This window comes from Oncorhynchus mykiss, chromosome 1 (assembly GCF_057628025.1).
Source record: "Oncorhynchus mykiss isolate SJ-2025 chromosome 1, ASM5762802v1, whole genome shotgun sequence".
Classification (NCBI taxonomy): domain Eukaryota; kingdom Metazoa; phylum Chordata; class Actinopteri; order Salmoniformes; family Salmonidae; genus Oncorhynchus; species Oncorhynchus mykiss.
This window is the reverse complement of record NC_143022.1, coordinates 88,811,093-88,831,027: the sequence shown is the minus strand read 5'-3', so window position 1 is coordinate 88,831,027 and position 19,935 is coordinate 88,811,093. Positions and strand designations below refer to the sequence as shown.

Sequence of the window (19,935 nt, the reverse complement as noted above, 5' to 3'; positions counted from 1 at the left end):
CCCGTCAGCACCATAGGGTTCATTCTAACTTGGTGTAAAACTCTACATGAGCCCGTCAGCACCATAGGGTTCATTCTAACTTGGTGTAAAACTCTACTTGAGCCCTTCAGCACCATCCTCAAGGAGATTGCAAAACATTCTGTTGTGGCATTTGAGTCTGAGACTAAAATAGACCCCAACTCCTATGGAACTATCTAGCAAAGCCTAGGTACAATTCAAGGTGTTGATCAAACTCAACAAGAAAACCCATAATATTGACTATCAGGCAACATTGAGTTGGAGGTTATAGCTAGCAAAGTACTGTATTTCATCACCAGTTCATGTTCTCGATCAATAAATCAATATTTAATCCATACATTATGAACATTATTGTTGGCAGAGGAAATGTTTTGCTCCCAATTCTAATTTAACACAGTGTGGATAGAAGAAAACCGAAAAAATAACGAAAATAATTGAATTACTCCATTACATAATTTGAGCACCAGTTTATTTTCACATGAATGATGTACTACTGTATGTGATGTTCTCAGTCAAACAACAATAATCTCATAACTAAATAAGTTATTTTCTCATTCATAAATATTATTTTCTCATCCAAATTGTGGAGCGTTTCCATTGTAATGCCTCCACCGGTGGCGGACTTGGGGTCCTCCATGCATTCCAGTAGCCTAATGAGAGAGTGGGAGGGTCAGTCAGTCGGTGCGACTAATAAGGACACGAGGATCTAGTAAGAGATCCCATTCTCACTTTTATGTCTTTACAAGTCTACTTTGGAATAGCAACCGACTATTTTTACAAACATGCGTTCATAAACGTTCATGGATTAATGCGTTTTTATGCTGGAGTAAACTTTCTCACCAATTGTAAGTAGACCGGTTTGGTTTGATATTCATAATTTACAGGTTGAATAATAATGGCTGCTTGAAATCATCCTCTGTAATGCCATGTATCGATACGAACTTATAAGTAGGGGTCCTTGGTTAGTGCGTCTAGCCTTGTCGTAGTTTGGCACTTTAGTGGTTTTGCGCACAGCTTTAGTTCATGTTCTGGAACTTGTCTGGCTTTACGGGACGGCTTCAGTCACTCGAAATGATTTATGAACATTCCGTTACGTTCGTGTAAATAGGCTATACTGTGTGTAACACTTGTGTAGCATGCAGTTTTTCCATATGCTCGCAATAACCGTATTAGGCTGCAGTGAACGGAATGCATAATTACGCGTAATTGGGTAAGTATATTTAATGATTGAGGAGCCTTGAAAATGTGAAAATATGAATACCGCATAAATGGAATAGACTATCATGGAATGTCTCGTCCGCTAGTTCCAAACCATCTGAGTTATAGCTGTGGCGCTTTTCAATGTCCGACAGACATTATGACTGGTTTGAATTGTGAGATTGGCACGTTTGAGGAATTTGGCATCTCTCCATCGAAGTTGTATTTTGTCAGTTGGCATCATGCGCGTGATCTCATCTCACTATGAACGTGATCTGTGTCATACTGACCCGGGACAGTTATGTTCAGGTTCAAATTCATAATTTAGACTAGTTCTACATAGCCGACCCCATTCTATTTGTTTCAGTTTGGTATAGCCTACAAAGTGTGACTCTTCTGTTTAGCCTATTTTCCTGGTGGTATGATTGCGCCATAATAACGCAGCAACTCTTGCAGTGGACCTGTCGCACCTTGCTCTCACGCCTTCAGTTGAGGTCTGCAGCGGAGCATTGGTTATTTTCAACTGTGATACGACACACATTACATTTGCAGTACACACTTTTCGTTATGGGGTAGAAAAGGCGCATCTCATTTGACAGTTTTCTGTGTAATAGATTACTAATACTTCACATATTTGATTAATTTAATTCATTTCTAAACAAATGTATGGAATTCATTCATATGTTACTGTAAGATGTAGGCGTACTATTTGAATAACTAACTTGTGTTTTATTTTAGGTTTTGAAGAAGTATTTTCTGGCATCAGAGAAGACATGAGTTGCTTGTTAAAATGGACAGCTTTCCTCTGGATCGTACATATCATTCCCTGCACTGTTGGAATGGCATTGAACGAAAGAATAGGTATGTATCTAACACAGGAGGCTGCTGAGGGGAGGACAGACCATAATAATGGCTGGAATGGAGTGAATGGAATGGCATCAAACACATGGAAACCCTGTGATTGATGAGTTAGATACCATTCCATAACAAAAAAACATGTTTTATTGTCACATACACCAGATAGGTCCGGTGAAATGTGTTGTTTTACAGGGTCTGTCATAGTAATACGACGCCCTTGGAGCAAATTAGGGATCAGTGCCTTGCTCAAGGGCACATCGGCATATTTTTCCCCTTGTCGGCATGGGTATTTGAACTAGTGACTTTCAGTTACTGGCCCGACGCTCTAACCGCTAGGCTACCAATGAGCCACCAACCTCCTGTGGCATGTAAGGACACTGTCACCAACACCAAGATGACTTTGATCTCACAGACACTCTCCTTAGGCTTAGTTTACAGTGGGAAGACATTTTGGGAGCTATGTGGTACACACAGTTTTGGAATTTATATTTCATAGCACGCACTAGGCTAGGCTATGTGGCTGTGCTCAAGATATTGTCTGAAACAGACAGTATGCTATTGTTTACATCCCTTGAAATACACATAGCTAAAAGATAACTACATTACAGGTTATTGGTACCCGTTTGAGTTGACTTTTGAGTGGTACTAGCATGCCCTTCCAATAACGTTGGGCTAACATTGGTGTTGTCACAGTAGATGATCATGGTCAGATTTTGCAGACAGGAACATGGCAAGTCATTTGTTTGCAGTTTTAGCTACAGTATACGGTCTGGGTCATGTTCAGTTGGCACGAAATTGAAGAAAACCATCCCAAAAAGACAAACTGGGAAGTGGTATTATTTGAACTTGTCTAATAAGAAACACCCGTTCGTGTTTTCCATTGCACGACGTTGTGAAACGTTTTGCTCCACGACCCCGTAGCCGTGCCCCAGTCTCCAAGAGGAAACATGGCTCAATAGAAAAAGGGTCAAAGTTGAGCCCAGTTATAGTTAGGTCTCTTTCACCACCTCTAATTAACAACACTTCTACATCCCTGTCTGGGCTGTGTGAGGCTGCGGCCCAAATGGCACCCTGTTCCCCATAGGCCACTGGTCAAAAGTAGTGCACTATATAAGGAATAGGGTACCATTGGGGACGCGGAGTGAATCTTAATGAATGGGTGGATAGTGATGACTAACAACCACTGATGTGGTGAGTGACTGAAGTGCCCCTCCACATGGAAAGACACTGGTCACGTCACAGGCTAACTACTATATTGCAGTCCTGCTGTGCACATCAACCAATGGTTATGTGCCAAATCCTCAATCTCGCTGTCGGACATCAGATCTCAAAGTTATAGTCTTTGATGACTGAAGTGTTTAGAAGGTATTCTGCACTTGTTTGCTGTCTGCATCTTCATTTTTACTTCCATGAATATGAACCTTGTATGGCTGATGATGTTATCCCTGTTTTCTAGACAACTCTAGATGTCCCCCATTGAAAGTAGACAAGGACCTGTTTTCCTACAGTTTAAATGGTCCACAGCCAGAATTCACCGGTAAGAATTACAGTGTTATGGTGTACAAGTTCCTCAACTGAAATAAATCCATCTCTCTCTCAATGGTTACATACCAAATGGCACCCTATTCCCAATATAGTGCACTAATTTTGAACAGGGCTCATAGGGCTCATAGGGCTCTGGTCAAAAGTAGTGCACTATATTGAGAATATGGTGCCATTTAGGACACACTCAATCTGTTTGGCTGTGATCCAGGGGGGTAATAACGTCCATGTCTCAGACGTGTCGTGAAAAACATGAATATGTTCACGGGTTATGTAACACAGAACAGAAGCACTCTGTAATTGAGCCTGCGCTAACAGACGTGCAGCCAATTTGTTTGAGGGAGCACTGATGGTCAAATCTATTGTCTTTGAAGTAATCATGCATACATTAACTATATTGTACCATAGGAATGAATCAAACTGGACAGGAGTTTGATGTAAATCTAGAAAGTCCAGACTCAATCCATATTGTTGGATCACCGCACTGGAGTTTAAAACAACACCTTGTAACACCTAGTGCCAGTTTGCAGAGCACAGATCATCTCCATAGAAAGTGTTTTTATTCCAGGTCAGGACGAGGCTGAATCTATGTCAGTGAAGCAGACTTCCTGAGTTTAATCCAGCCCTTCTCGTCCTGTTGTCTCTTTTCTTTCAGGTTTTGATCTGACAGAAAAGTTTCTCCTGAGAAAGGGGGCAGTGACAGAGGAGCGGCCATCATTCCGGCTGGGGAGCAGCCCACTCATCAAGCCAACAGAGTGAGTAGTGCCAGGCTGTTCCAGGGGGACACTTGGGTGTGACTGGAGGGTAGTTTCATTACTCTGGCCTCACACTTGTTGAGATAATCACAGATCGAGTCATTCAGATCTCCCCTCACGGTTGTATCCTTCAAACAGTATGCATGACAGCAGTTTTGTTGTTCGCCAAAGCTTACTAGTATCCATGAAATGGGCGTTATCTCTCTAGTCGCTGAGCGTCAAGTCTGTGTGTTTCCTCTGTTCCCTCTCCTTTCATTGAAACTAACTGCTCACTGATAGCTAGAGGAGGGAGACATCAACTCAGAGTGAGTTGAGCTGGGCCTGCTGGGTCAGGGACATCTTGGGTGTGACTAGAGGGTAGTCTGGCCAGGTCTATTTGGGCACTAGTTACTGTACGAGTCTGTCAGTCAGTGTGTGATCATGTTGCTTTGTTTTGGAATTGACTGAAGTCCTGATCCCTCAGGCCATGTGGCTGTGCTCTGTTGGAGCGGTTTCCATTAAGCTCTGGCTTAACAGCATGCAGTACAGCACAGGTGTAGGATCTTAATTTGAGCCAGTTTGCTACAGCAGGAGAAGAATCCTGCAGCAACAGGAAAATCTGAATCATTATATTGTGGATTATAATAAATGGATGTTTTTTTAGGGGTTGATACATTTTTGTGATAAAGAATCAAGTCTGAAATTTCAAAGTGGAAATTTCAAACTTCAGAATCCTTTTAAAATATCAAATGCACTACACGTTCTAGTTCTCCTGCAACAGGGTGATCAAGTTAAGATCTAACATCTGTAGGTTGTGTACTAATGATCAAGCTAATGGCCGCATAGTGTTCTTTACTTGAGATAATTGGAATTGCCAGTCAGAGTAGAGGCTGTGTGACTGAACACTTTATTGAACCAGGCTCTGGCTTTAGGAGATATACTATAGAGACACGAGAGTAGGTTTACATGAATGTACTAATGGACTTTTACTATATTAAGTGTACTAATGGTTATACTAATGGATGCATTGTGCTTTACTTGAGCTATTGTAAGTCAAAGATAAATATATGTTGGTGGTTTGTATTATCTGAGAACCAGAGGGGAGGTCATGGACGTGCTGGTGTTTATAGTCTATCATGAGAGATAATACCTCAAGCGAACCACCTGATTCGGTTCTGTTTGTCCAGCTTGTTCCAATGGATCTCTATAGACTCTGAAGGAGAACAACATTCACAGAGTTGTTTAGAGAGTTTATCCACCTATTAAATGGACAAACTCACTCACATAAATCAGTCCCCCACATGGCATAGACCGCCCGGACTGGCCTCGGATTTGAAAACAAGCCAGGATGATATCGGATTTCTGTTGCAGCAAACAAATATTTTCTCAGGGTGTAGGTTTGCCGCCTCCTGTTCAGCTGATATGTGGAATAAACTGAGGTTCCACGCTGGCTCACTGCAGGATGACATCTCGTGTCATCAAGAGAGAGAGATCAGAAAGAGAGAGAGACCAGAGAGAGACAGAAAGGATACCAGAGAGAGAGAGACCAGAAAAAGAGAGACCAGACAGAGAGAGAGACCAGAGAGAGACAGAAAGGATACCAGAGAGAGAGACCAGAAAAAGAGAGACCAGAGAGAGAGAGACCAGAGAGACAGAAAGAGATACCAGAGAGACCAGAAAGAGATACCAGAGAGAGAGAACAGAGAGAGACAGAAAGAGAGAGACCAGAAAGAGAGAGAGAGAGATATATACCAGAGAGAGAGACCAGAGATAGGGAGACTAGAAAGAGAGAAAGGCCAGAAAGAGAGAGAAAGAGATACCAGAGAGAGATACCAGAAAGAGAGAGACCAGAAAGAGGGAGACCAGAAAGAGAGGGAGAGAGAGAGATCAGGGAGAGAGAGAAAGATATGCAAGAGAGAGAGAGAGAGAGAGAGAGAGAGAAACCAGAAAGAGAGAGACCAGAGAGGGGGAGACCAGAAAGAGAGAAAGAGAGACCAGAGAGAGATAGAGCGAGACCAGAAAGAAAGAGAGAGAGAGACCAGAAAGAAAGAGAGAGATACCAGAGAGAGATAGCTGAAAGAGAGGGAGGGAGGGAGAGAGAGAAAAAGAGAGAGAGGGAGGGAGAGAGAAAGAGACATGGGGTGAACCCTGATCCAGCCTACACAGATAATTCCATTTGCTTTGGTTAACAAGGGCAAACCGAGATGGGCTACGCTACTGCAAGACGTGTGAAATAATTTGTTCAGAATATTGATATACATTCTGATTTGAGGGAGGACAATTACTCAAGGGTAAAGATAGCCACCAAACGGCACCGTATTACCTACAGACCTGGTCAAAGGTAGTGCACTATATAGGGAATAGAGTACCGTTTGGGACGACCCTGCTATGTATGTATGGCCTCCCGGTGATCTCCTCCCCGCTGATCCTCAACACTGGGGCCCCACAAGGTTGCGTTCTGAGCCCTCTCCTGTACTCCCTGTTCACCCACGACTGCGTGGCCACGCACGCCTCCAACTCAATCATCAAGTTTGCGGACGACACAACAGTGGTAGGCTTGATTACCAACAACGATGAGACGGCCTACAGGGAGGAGGTGAGGGCCTTCGGAGTGTGGTGTCAGGAAAACAACCTCACACTCAACGTCAACAAAACTAAGGAGATGATTGTGGACTTCAGGAAACAGCAGAGGGAACACCCCCCTATCCACATCGATGGAACAGTAGTGGAGAGGGTAGCAAGTTTTAAGTTCCTCGGCATACACATCACAGACAAACTGAATTGGTCCACTCACACAGACAGCATCGTGAAGAAGGCGCAGCAGCGCCTCTTCAACCTCAGGAGGCTGAAGAAATTCGGCTTGTCACCAAAAGCACTCAAAAACTTCTACAGATGCACAATCGAGAGCATCCTGGCGGGCTGTATCACCGCCTGGTATGGCAACTGCACCGCCCTCAACCGTAAGGCTCTCCAGAGGGTAGTGAGGTCTGCACAACGCATCACCGGGGGCAAACTACCTGCCCTCCAGGACACCTACACCACCCGATGTCACAGGAAGGCCATAAAGATCATCAAGGACATCAACCACCCGAGCCACTGCCTGTTCACCCCGCTATCATCCAGAAGGCGAGGTCAGTACAGGTGCATCAAAGCTGGGACCGAGAGACTGAAAAACAGCTTCTATCTCAAGGCCATCAGACTGTTAAACAGCCACCACTAACACTGAGTGGCTGCTGCCAACACACTGACACTGACTCAACTCCAGCCACTTTAATAATGGGAATTGATGGGAAATGATGTAAATATATCACTAGCCACTTTAAACAATGCTACCTTATATAAATGTTACTTACCCTACATTATTCATCTCATATGCATACGTATATACTGTACTCTATATCATCGACGGTATCCTTATGTAATACATGTATCACTAGCCACTTTATACTATACTATGCCACTTTGTTTACATACTCATCTCATTTGTACATACTGTACCCGATGCCATCTACTGTATCTTGCCTATGCTGCTCTGTACCATCACTCATTCATATATCCTTATGTACATATTCTTTATCCCCTTACACTGTGTACAAGACAGTAGTTTTGGAATTGTCAGTTAGATTACTTGTTATTACTGCATTGTCGGAACTAGAAGCACAAGCATTTCGCTACACTCGCATTAACATCTGCTAACCATGTGTATGTGACAAATAAAATTTGATTTGATTTGATTTGATTCGGTGATGTTTAAGGTGCAGGTTTTTTTTAATAGTCCATTTTAATAGATTGTCTAGAGATGAAGGACTAAGTCATATTGATTTAAGGTCAACAGCATGGGGCTCAGTTGGTAGAGCGTGGTGCTTGCAACACCAGAGTTGTGGGTTTGATTCCCACGGGGGACCAGTATGAACATGTATGTACTCACTACTGTAAGTCTCTCTGGTTAAGAGTGTCTGCTAAATGACTACAATGTAACCTGTTTGGTTTTTACTGCAGAGACTCATGTGGAATCATCAGTAGAACTGGAATGATGAGCAGTATTCACATTATATAGGATCTTATCAAATGAAAGTGTGTAACAACGAGATGTCTATGAGATGGATGGACGTTTAGTGACAGCAGTGGGACGGTTTCCCCAGCTGGTTTAGGAAGACCAGTGCTTTTCACAATATCCATTGTTCCATCCGTATGGTTTTGGCTTTGCTAAAGAACGACCTGACCTGTCGTCCTCCTGGGGAAGACAAGACGCAGAATATTCTTTGTGTTTTACAGTACATTACACAACTGTAAACACACACACTCACACACACTGTCCTGTCCTCTCTGGTCAGTGAGAGGAATCACTGAGGCAACATGTTTCTCCAGCCAGTCCCTGTATATTCTCTTCCTCCTCTATGGCCTGGGCTGGCCTGCTGTGCCTGAACCTGTTGGAAGGAGATCAGAGTGAAGGAAGGCAGAGAAACAGAGAGAGAAGGGGAGAGTGAGAGAGGGAGGGGAGGGGGAGGAAAGAGACAGACAGACAGACAGACAGACAGACAGACAGACAGACAGATAAATGGGAGGGGGGAAGGGGGAGACAGAGATCGATGCTGAGAGAGATAAAGCGGGAGAAGAAAAGAGCGCAAGAGAGAGAGAGCGAGAGATAGAGAGGGGGTGAGAAAGAGGGGGAAGAGAGAAGGGAGAGGGAAGGGAGTGTGTGTGAGAGGGGAGAGAGAGGGCGAGACACCGCATTCATCTCCAATTATCTGAGTACATTGACAGGTGATGTTGCCTGTCAGCTGGGAGGTCCGGTGGAGGGAGACTTGAGAAGGAGGTAGGGGGGACAGCATGAGGTGTAGAGGACCTCCCCTTTCTCCCCTTTCCTTCCTCCTCCCCTCCCCTTACTCCCCTCCTCCCCTTTCCTCCCCTCCTCCCCTCCTCCCTTTCCTTCCCCCTACCACCAAAACCTCCAAACATCTCTCTCTTTACTCAGGAAAGGCAGAGGGGCTCGACTTTCTGGGCCTGGTTAATGTTCTGTCCATCTGGCAGCTCCCAGGCCAAACTGATACTCTTACCCAGAGTAGGATCTCTCCTCTCTTAGTGGACTGATTGTGTGATTAATACTGTTCCACAGAGATGGAGGGATCTCTCCTCTCTTAGTGGAGTGATTGTGTGATTGTACATTGTGTCTGTATGCCAAGCTCAATGACAGGTTCTGGAGTTCAAAATGAAATCAAGTACCACTGCTGTCTGTCTGTCTGTCTGTCTGTCTGTCTGTCTGTCTGTCTGTCTGTCTGTCTGTCTGTCTGTCTGTCTGTCTGTCTGTCTGTCTGTCTGTCTGTCTGTCTGTCTGTCAGTCTGTCTGTCTGTCTATGGTGCACACACTATTTTGTATGTTGGTGCTATGTCAGTGAGTTATGGATGGTGCTGCTGGATGGTTGTGTTGTTGTCTATTCATGAGTGGGTTTGGAGGTGTTCCATTTCTATATCTGTGTGTTACTGTACTCTAGCCTGTAGTGTAAGTCTCACTGTGTTACTGTATTCTGCCCTGTAATATAAGTATGTGTGTTACTGTATTCTGCCCTGTAATATAAGTATGTGTGTTACTGTATTCTACCCTGTAATGTTAGTCTTAGTGTGTTACTGTATTCTACCCTGTAATGTTAGTCTCAGTGTGTTATTGTAATCTACACTGTAATGTTAGTCTCAGTGTGTTACTGTATTCTGCCCTGTAATATAAGTATGTGTGTTACTGTATTCTACCCTGTAATGTTAGTCTTAGTGTGTTACTGTATTCTGCCCTGTACTATAAGTCTCAGTGTGTTACTGTATTCTATCCTGTAGTGTAAGTCTCAGTGTGTTACTGTATTCTGCCCTGTAATATAAGTATGTGTGTTACTCTATTCTACCCTGTAATGTTACTCTCAGTGTGTTATTGTATTCTGCCCTGTAATGTTACTCTCAGTGTGTTATTGTATTCTACCCTGTAATGTTAGTCTCAGTGTGTTATTGTATTCTGCTCTGTAATGTTAGTCATAGTGTGTAACTGTATTCTGCCCTGTAATATAAGTCTGTGTGTTACTGTATTCTATCATGTAATGTAAGTCTCAGTGTGTTACTGTATTCTGCCCTGTAATATAAGTATGTGTGTTATTGTATTCTACCCTGTAATATAAGTCTCAGTGTGTTACTGTAATCTATCCTATAATGTACGTCTCAGTGTGTTACTGTAATTTACCCTGTAATGTTAGATTATAGTAACACACTGAGACTATCTTATAATGTAAGTCTCAATGTGTTACTGTATTCTACCCTGTAATGTTAGTCTCAGTGTGTTACTGTAATCTATCCTATAATGTAAGTCTGTGTGTTACTGTATTCTACCCTGTAATGTAAGTCTCAGTGTGTTACTGTATTCTACCCTGTAATGTAAGTCTCAGTGTGTTACTGTATTCTACACTGTCATGTAAGTCTCTGTGTGTTACTGTATTCTACACTGTCATGTAAGTCTCTGTGTGTTACTGTATTCTACCCTGTAATGTAAGTCTCAGTGTGTTACTGTATTCAACACTGTCATGTAAGTCTCTGTGTGTTACTGTATTCTACCCTGTAATGTAAGTCTCAGTGTGTTACTGTATTCTACCCTGTAATGTAAGTCTCAGTGTGTTACTGTATTCTTCCCTATAATGTAAGTCTGTGTGTTACTGTATTCTACCCTGTAATGTAATTCTCAGTGTGTTACTGTATTCTACCCTGTAATGTAAGTCGCAGTGTTTTACTGTATTCTACCCTGTAATGTAAGTCTCAGTGTGTTACTGTATTCTACCCTGTAATGTAAGTCTCTGTGTTACTGTATTCTACCCTATAATGTAAGTCTGTGTGTTACTGTATTCTACCCTGTAATGTAAGTCGCAGTGTTTTACTGTATTCTACCCTGTAATGTAAGTACAATTTCTATCTTTCTTTTTAACTTTCTTTTTATCTCTCTCAATATTCTGTCTCTTATGACACCACTGAACACATCAGTTAAATTGCAAATTCATTGTTTCCAACTGGGGTTATTCTCTCGCTCTCTCTATTCTCTCTTTCTATTCTTTGTTCTCTCTCTCTCCATTCCACCCACACACACACTTTTGAGTTTGAAAGAAAGTGCTTGCGTTCACACTTTCTTTGATTGTTTGCATATTCATAGTCTATGCATCAACGAGGTAACATATTCGTTCCGAGCTTGATCTGGTTGTGCTTCTTGTTTGTTTCTTGAACACGAGCTGACGATGCAAGTCATTTCGGAATCCATGATTAGATTTGTGTCAGACTCACTTTGTCAAAGAGTGAAAGAAGAGGACAAATAAAATAGTTTTCAGAAGTTTTGTCACTAAAGTGGTACCTTGTTTTTACCCACAACCCCCTAGCAGGAAGAGGGAAACCTTTTTAAATCAATGTTTTGACGGTCAATCTTTCTGTGGGTGAATGAGAAATATTCATCAAATGAAGCACTTCTAGACCAGAGGCTAAAACAAAGGGCCCTAGTTTTGAACTAGAGGATTCATAGACAGGTACCACTGGACAGGCACCACTAGACTGGCACCACTGGACAGGCACCACTGGACAGGCACCACTAGACAGGCACCACTGGACAGGCACCACTGGACAGGCACCACTAGACAGGTACCACTGGACAGGCACCACTAGACAGGCACCACTGGACAGGCACCACTGGACAGGCACCACTGGACAGGCACCACTGGACAGGCACCACTAGACAGGTACCACTGGACAGGCACCACTGGACAGGCACCACTGGACAGGCACCACTAGACTGGCACCACTGGACAGGCACCACTGGACAGGCACCACTGGACAGGCACCACTGGACAGGCACCACTAGACAGGTACCACTGGACAGGCACCACTAGACAGGCACCACTGGACAGGCACCACTGGACAGGCACCACTGGACAGGCACCACTGGACAGGCACCACTGGACAGGCACCACTAGACAGGCACCACTGGACAGGCACCACTAGACAGGCACCACTGGACAGGCACCACTGGACAGGCACCACTGGACAGGCACCACTGGACAGGCACCACTAGACAGGCATCACTAGACAGGCACCACTGGACAGGCACCACTGGACAGGCACCACTAGACTGGCACCACTGGACAGGCACCACTGGACAGGCACCACTGGACAGGCACCTCTGGACAGGCACCACTGGACAGGCACCACTGGACAGGCACCACTAGACAGGCATCACTAGACAGGCACCACTGGACAGGCACCACTGGACAGGCACCACTGGACAGGCACCACTGGACAGGCACCACTGGACAGGCACCACTAGACTGGCACAACTGGACTGGCATTCAGAAAGGAGAGGACTTTAAATGTGTTTGTGGGGGGAAAGCAAACGCTGTTCAAAAAATCAACTCCACTTGATAGGACGATGTGTTTGAGCCACAGATGGTAAGCAGTGGAGGAGGGGGGGGGGGGGGGTAGAGGGTGAGAGGAGGTGTCAGTAACGTATAACCCTTGACATCTATCCCTTAGGGTTCAAGTGTTCCAGTGTAGATAATGTGTGTAAATGACCTCAACAGGCTCATTTACACATACTAACATTAGATAGAAATACAGTGGCATGTGAATGTATTCACCCCCCTTGGCATTTTTCCTATTTTGTTGCCTTACACCCTGGAATTAAAATATATTTGTGGGGGGGGGGGGTTGTATCATTTGTTTTACACAACATGCCTACCACTTTGAAGATGCAAAAGGGTTTCATACCAAAGGAGGTGTATACGTATGCACACACCACTTTTCAGCTTTTTTTTTTAAACAAGTAATTTTTTTCATTTTCACTTCACTCATTTGGACTATTTTGTGTATGTCCTTTACATGAAATTGAGATAAAAATGGACTTACATTTCAGGAAAAATGCCAAGAGGGGTGAATACTTTTGCAAAGCCCTACACCGTGAAGAACAGCTCTCCCCTGGATAACAGATTGCAGCTCAGTCAGACCTGTGATATTAAAGATTTGATGGAAATGAAAAGTACATGTTTTAGTCCCCTCTCTGGGTTCAATTAGTCTAATTCCTTCAATGTATCGCTCTCCTTATTCCGTACACATAACTATCCCACTGGGAACACATTGGTTGAATCAGTATTGTTTTTACCAACGTGGAATAGATGTGGAATTGCCGTCTGTGTCCAGATGGGATCTCTGCTGTTTTATGCAGGAATTCCAAATCATTCTTTTAGGTGGAATCTCAGGGAATAAACCTCTAGTTTTATGAATAGTCCTGCTCATCTCTCTCCATTCAATTGTAATATAAATGTTCTCTTTTTGCCCCAAGGCGACGATTCACCTTCCCAGTCTCTCTCTTTCTCTCGCCTACCCTCAGAAAGCATTTGATCTTTCTGTGGCTTTAACCTCGCTGCATATATATTTTAATCGTATGCTGTGTCAACGTTCTGTGAGAATTCAAGGGACACACAAGGCAGGAGGGGTATGTCTCTGAGAGAATAGGTCATGAGCTATGAAGAGGAGAACTCCTTTCCGGCCTATCTGAAGTGAGCTTAGTCTCTCGCTTACTCTTTAGTTACCTCTCTCTCTCTCTGTCCCCCCTTTCTCTGTGTCGCTTGCTGAATGTCTCTCTCCATCTCTCCCACCTCTCTCTCTCTCTCTCTCTCTCTCTCTCTCTCTCTCTCTCCCTTCCTTCCTTGATCTCTCTCTCCATCTCCATTCCACTCTCTCTGTTGCCCTCTCCTTCTCTCTCTCCATCTCTATTCCACTCTCTCTGTTGCCCTCTCCTTCTCTCTCTCTTTCTCTCCCCATGTCTTTGAATGGCCTTGTCATTGCATCATTGCGATTTCTGCTAAACTTGAAAGATTGTGTTTCTGGTGCTTCACTTTTAGCTGTTAATGCATTACTATAGTCTAATAGTATATAGTCTAAGTCCCAGTTTCAGTTTGAGGGGTTAAAGTGTTGGTTCAACAGGATGGAAACAGGAAATAGGAGGAGAGAAGTATCAGTGAAGAAATGGAAGAGGAATAGTGTTAGTGTTTCTATAATGAATGAGGTTCCATCTACAGTGGGGAGGACAAGTATTTGATACACTGACGATTTTGCAGGTTTTCCTACTTACAAAGCATGTAGAGGTCTGTAATTTTTTTCATAGGTACACTTCAACTGTGAGAGACGGAATGTAAAACAAAAATCCAGAAAATCACATTGTATGATTTTTCAGTAATTAATTAGCATTTTATTGCATGACATAAGTATTTGATCACCTACCAACCAGTAAGAATTCCGGCTCTCACAGACCTGTTAGTTTTTCTTTAAGAATCCCTCCTGTTCTCCACTCATTACCTGTATTAACTGCACCTGTTTGAACTCGTTACCTGTATAAAAGACACCTGTCCACACACTCAATCAAACAGACTCCAACCTCTCCACAATGGCCAAGACCAGAGAGCTGTGTAAGGACATCAGGGATAAAATTGTAGACCTGCACAAGGCTGGGATGGGCTACAGGACAATAGGCAAGCAGCTTGGTGAGAAGGCAACAACTGTTGGCGCAATTATTAGAAAATGGAAGAAGTTCAAGATGACGGTCAATCACCCTCGGTCTGGGGCTCCATGCAAGCCTCATCAATGATCATGAGGAAGGTGAGGGATCAGCCCAGAACTACACGGCAGGACCTGGTCAATGACCTGAAGAGAGCTGGGACCACAGCCTCAAAGAAAACCATTAGTAACACACTACGCCATCATGGATTAAAATCCTGCAGCGCACGCAAGGTCCCCTGCTCAAGCCAGCGCATGTCAATGCCTGTCTGAAGTTTGCCATTGACCATCTGGATGATCCAGAGGAGGAATGGGAGAATGTCATGTGGTCTGATGAGACAAAAATAGAGCTTTTTGGTCTAAACTCCAATTGCCGTGTTTGGAGGAAGAAGAAGGATGAGTACAACCCCAAGAACACCATCCCAACCGTGAAGTATGGATGTGGAAACATCATTCTTTGGGGATGCTTTTCTGCAAAGGGGACAGGACGACTGCACCGTATTGAGGGGAGGATGGATGGGGCCATCTTGGCCAACAACCTTCTTCCCTCAGTAAAAGCATTGAAGATGGGTGGTGGCTGGGTCTTCCAGCATGACAATGACCCGAAACACACAGCCAGGGCAACTAAGGAGTGGCTCCGTAAGAAGCATCTCAAGGTCCCATGGTGGCCTAGCCAGTCTTCAGACCTGAAGCCAAAAGAAAGTCTTTGGAGGGAGCTGAAAGTCCATATTGCCCAGCGACAGCCCCGAAACCTGAAGGATCTGGAGAAGGTCTGTATGAAGGAGTGGGCCAAAATCCCTGCTGCAGTGTGTGCAAACCTGGTCAAGAACTACAGGAAACGTATGATATCTGTAATTGCAAACAAAGGTTTCTGTACCAAATATTAAGTTCTGCTTTTCTGATGTATGAAATACTTATGTCATGCAATAAAATGAAAATGAATTACTTAAAAATCATACAATGTGATTTTCTGGATTTTTGTTTTACTGTCTCTCACAGTTGAAGTGTACCTATGATAAAAATTACAGACCTCGACATGCTTTGTAAGTAGGAAACACTGCCGATTTTTCAGGTTATCAAATACTTGTTCTCCCCACTGTATGTTGGTGGTACCATCCCCATTACATTCAGTGTTCACAATGTGCTAGAGATGATCTGGCAGCAGTGTTGAACTGAAACGTCTGGGTTAACAAACCTATCGTCTTCTTTGTTACCTTTTAGCATTTTTCTCTTTATAACAATGTTTTCTTTCTAAGCTATATTCTGTAGTTAGCCATGGTCTTGTGTTTTCTAGTCTAGACCTGTATGTGAAGTAAGAGGAATTTAATTGAAGTTTGAATAAATGATTATTCGATTTGGAATGACAGGGATGCTGAAATAAATGTAATCTGGCTGGATGAATCATGTTTGGCATAAAATTCTAGCTTTATATGTAAGCGGCCATTTTGCGCTAGGGGGCTATAGAAGAACGTTGTCTAGTGATTCAAGTTGATTGGTTTTCATACTACACAGTCATAGAAAGCTATAAGACATCCAGCATGATTATTCATATTCATTCTCAATGTTTATTTTTGACAGTCCATTTAGCAAATGCTAATTTTATGGGTAAAATCTTCTACGTTAGCTATTAATGCTCTTCCAACCAAGACTGAAAGTTCCAAAACAACATTTTCACTGTTAGGCCCATTGTTCAGTTTCATATTTTTTTGTCAATTTGACAATATGCAGCTCGAACAATGTACATGTTTTCTTTCAGATTGGTGTTCCCCAATGGTCTGTCCAGTGAATACTCTCTAGTTACCACCTTCCGGCTGAGGAAAACCACGAAGAAAGACCGCTGGTATCTGTGGCAGATATTCGACCAGACGGGAGGTACCCAGGTAGGTCTGAGTGTCCACTATAAGGATATTCATGATGTCTGGATGTATAGCATTGAATTGGGTTTGGATCTATATTGATTTATTGATTTGTTGATTGACTGATAAGTCGATCGCTCACTCACTCTGCCAGTTCGCCCAGCAGGTCAGTCGGTCCATCGGCTGGTTGGCTGGTAGGTCGGTTGGCTGGTAGGTCAGTCAAGTCGGTTGGCCGTGTGGTCAGTAGGTCGGTCTGTCAGTTGGTTTACCATTGGTTAATTGATCAACGTTTTCATGCCATGACTGATGCTTGTATCTACCATGACCCTGATGGTAATGGTAATGAATGGAAGGCAACACCGGCAGGTATAAAGCTTTATAACTTGTTATGAGGCAATATAATGTCTTACAATCTCCTCCGGCTCTATCTTCAGGTGTCTGTAGTGTTGGACGGTGCTAAACGAGCAGTGGAGTTCTCAGCCCGGGGCCTTCTGAAGAACAGCCTCCACTACACCTTTAAGAGCCGAGACCTGCACACCCTGTTTGACCGCCAATGGCACAAGCTGGGTGTGGCGGTCCAGAGCAGCATCGTCTCCGTTTACATGGACTGTAAACTAATAGAGAGGAGGCTGACAGACGAGAAGGATGAAATCGACCCCAGCGGATATACGCTGATTACAACCCGGGTGGAGGATGGACGGCCTGTAGATGTACGTTTAGGCCTAAAGCCACAATCTGGAAATATAACCGTTCTGAAATTCATAGACGGAGCATGACTGACAGTCCATGAGATCGACATTATACTTTTAAACATACAGTAACTATATATGGTTGCCTTCAAGGGCAATGTCTAGAAGGGTCCCAGCAAACCGGGAACATTCCCAGAACATTAGCTAAGATTCCCATTAAGTTCTAGTTAGGGTTTTATCTAAACATCCCTTTTAATAACAAAATATTTTATTTTTCAAAAAATATTTTTAAATTAAGTATCGTTGGAATATTCTCCTAACATTCACTAAAATGTTGTGCACAACACTCTGTGAAAGTTCCCAGAACATTTGTTAGGTTGTCGCAGATGTTCTCGTTACACAAAAGCGGTCCATTCATGGTGATGAATGTTTAATATTTGCCTGATGTTGCGAGAGCATTCCTACAACACATTTAACCTGTTCGTTAAAGGTTCCCAGAATGTTTCATTAGGTTGTGGGAACAGTCTGGTGGGATCATTGAGGGTTGTCGTGTCTTTGGCTATGCCGGATTAAGTGATATGACATGCTGTTCTATAAAATCCTTTCTCTGTAATTAATATTACCTGATTGAGCTAATCATGTAATTAACTAGAAAGTCGAGGCACCATGAAATAATATTTATAGAGCTGTTATCTTCCAAATAAACTCTTAAAGACCTAGAAATATTTTTCATCAATAGCAGTCAATATTAATCGTCACCTTATTTCAGTCTCATCTGAAAGTTGTAAAATCTTGGTTATCTTCACGAACCCTGGCTTACAAGTTGAATCAGCAATACAAAATTTGATTTAATTATTTATTTACTAAATATCTAACTAATCACACAGAATTACATATACACAGAATGAATCATACATTGATTACAAATGATGTCATAAAGGATAACGTCCCTAGCGGACAGAACAGATATGACAGCTGGTTACACAAAGGACGGGGGTTGGGTTTGAGTGAAAGAGCAGGAAGATTTGAGGAACAATCGTCCTCAGAACAGGAGGTTACATTTTCGTCAAGGCTTTATATCGTAAAATATGAAAACCCAATCTCTCATTTGGAAGCTAAAATTACATTTAATCTTTTCACAAATAATTGTATATTTATTTATTTGTATTTGAATTGCACAATTCCATGTGAATCTAACTATAATGTGTAGTCTTTCCCAGATACAGTTTAGGTCGTCCTGTCATCAGTCATAATGTCTCAGATGACAACCGAACTGACATCATATTCATTAAGTACCAACGCATATTTTCAACTGGTTCTATTACCGAAATATAGTTCCTTTCCCTACACTTGTTTGATGTTCCCAGACTCTCTATGAGTCAAGAGATAGGCAAGGGAGAAAGGTATTTATGGGGGGTCATAAACCTTACCCACAGGTAACGTTCTCCTAACATTCACTAAAAGTTTACCCACAGGCCAACGTCATGACAGGGTACATCACAAAATATATGTTCCCAAAGCACCAAAACTGTCCAGTTATGTGGATGATTCTACAATGTTTCTTTTGGGGTACAAAACACATTCACCTGATGTTACAAGGATGATCCCAGGTGGTAAGGGTAGGCAACAACACATCTGCCACGCTGATCCTCAACAAGGGGGACCCTCAGGGGTGCATGCTTGGTCCCCAGCTGTACTCCCTGTTCACCCAAGATTGCATGGCCATGCACGATTCCAAAACCATCATGGGAATGGCGCCGGAGGGGATGTTATTTTGTGTGTTTTTTCGCATTGTTTGTAACTTATTTTGCACATAATGTTGCTGCTAACGTCTCTTATGACTCAAAAGAGCTTCTGGATATCAGAACAGTGATTTCTTAACTAGAACTGGACAAATATGTTTTCTTTAATAAGTCTGACACAAAGGATATACTGCTTCTCCGATACCAGGCCCAAATCCCTGTCATTCGCGTGAAGAAAAGACGGAAACACAGGGGGCGGAAATCGGGGTGCCTTGTGAGAATTTGTCGGTGAGTGAGTAACCCGCCTCTACCATCCGTTCTATTGGCCAATGTGCAGTGACTGGAAAATAAACTGGATAATCTCCGCTCGAAACTATCCTACCAACGGGACATTAAAACCTGTAATATATTATGTTTCACCGAGTCGTGGCTGGACCACAACACAGATTCTATACAGTTGGCTGGGTTTTCCATGCATCGGCAGGACAGAACAGATACGTCTGGTAAAATGAATAACAGCTGGTGTCTAATATTAAAGAGGTCTCAAGGTATTGCTCGCCTGAGGGAGAGTACCTCATGATAAGCTGTAGACCACACTATCTACCAAGAGAGTTTTCATCTATATTTTCCCTAGCTATCTATTTACCACAACAAATCGATGCTGGCACTAAGACAGCACTCAATGAACTGTATAAGGCAATAAGCAAACAAGAAAATGCTCATCTAGAAGTGGCGCTCCTAG

General features: G+C 43.1%; 1 protein-coding gene across 4 annotated transcripts in view; it reads left to right on the top strand.

Annotated features, from left to right (window-relative positions):
• Window positions 1-670: 670 nt before the first annotated feature.
• Window positions 671-19,935, top strand: part of LOC110519057 (uncharacterized) — a 273,392-nt gene continuing 254,127 nt past the window's right edge. For 2 of the 4 annotated variants that reach the window (XM_090243315.1, XM_090243319.1), the window contains exons 1-6: window positions 671-863; window positions 1,954-2,076; window positions 3,530-3,610; window positions 4,271-4,370; window positions 16,663-16,786; window positions 17,197-17,472. In XM_090243315.1, coding sequence (XP_090099441.1) covers window positions 752-863; window positions 1,954-2,076; window positions 3,530-3,610; window positions 4,271-4,370; window positions 16,663-16,786; window positions 17,197-17,472 — 816 coding nt within the window. In that variant the 5' untranslated portion in view covers window positions 671-751. Of the gene's footprint in view, window positions 864-1,036; window positions 1,229-1,953; window positions 2,077-3,529; window positions 3,611-4,270; window positions 4,371-16,662; window positions 16,787-17,196; window positions 17,473-19,935 lie in introns of those variants that run through there. The other 2 variants (XM_090243313.1, XM_090243317.1) reach the window with 2 other exon arrangements.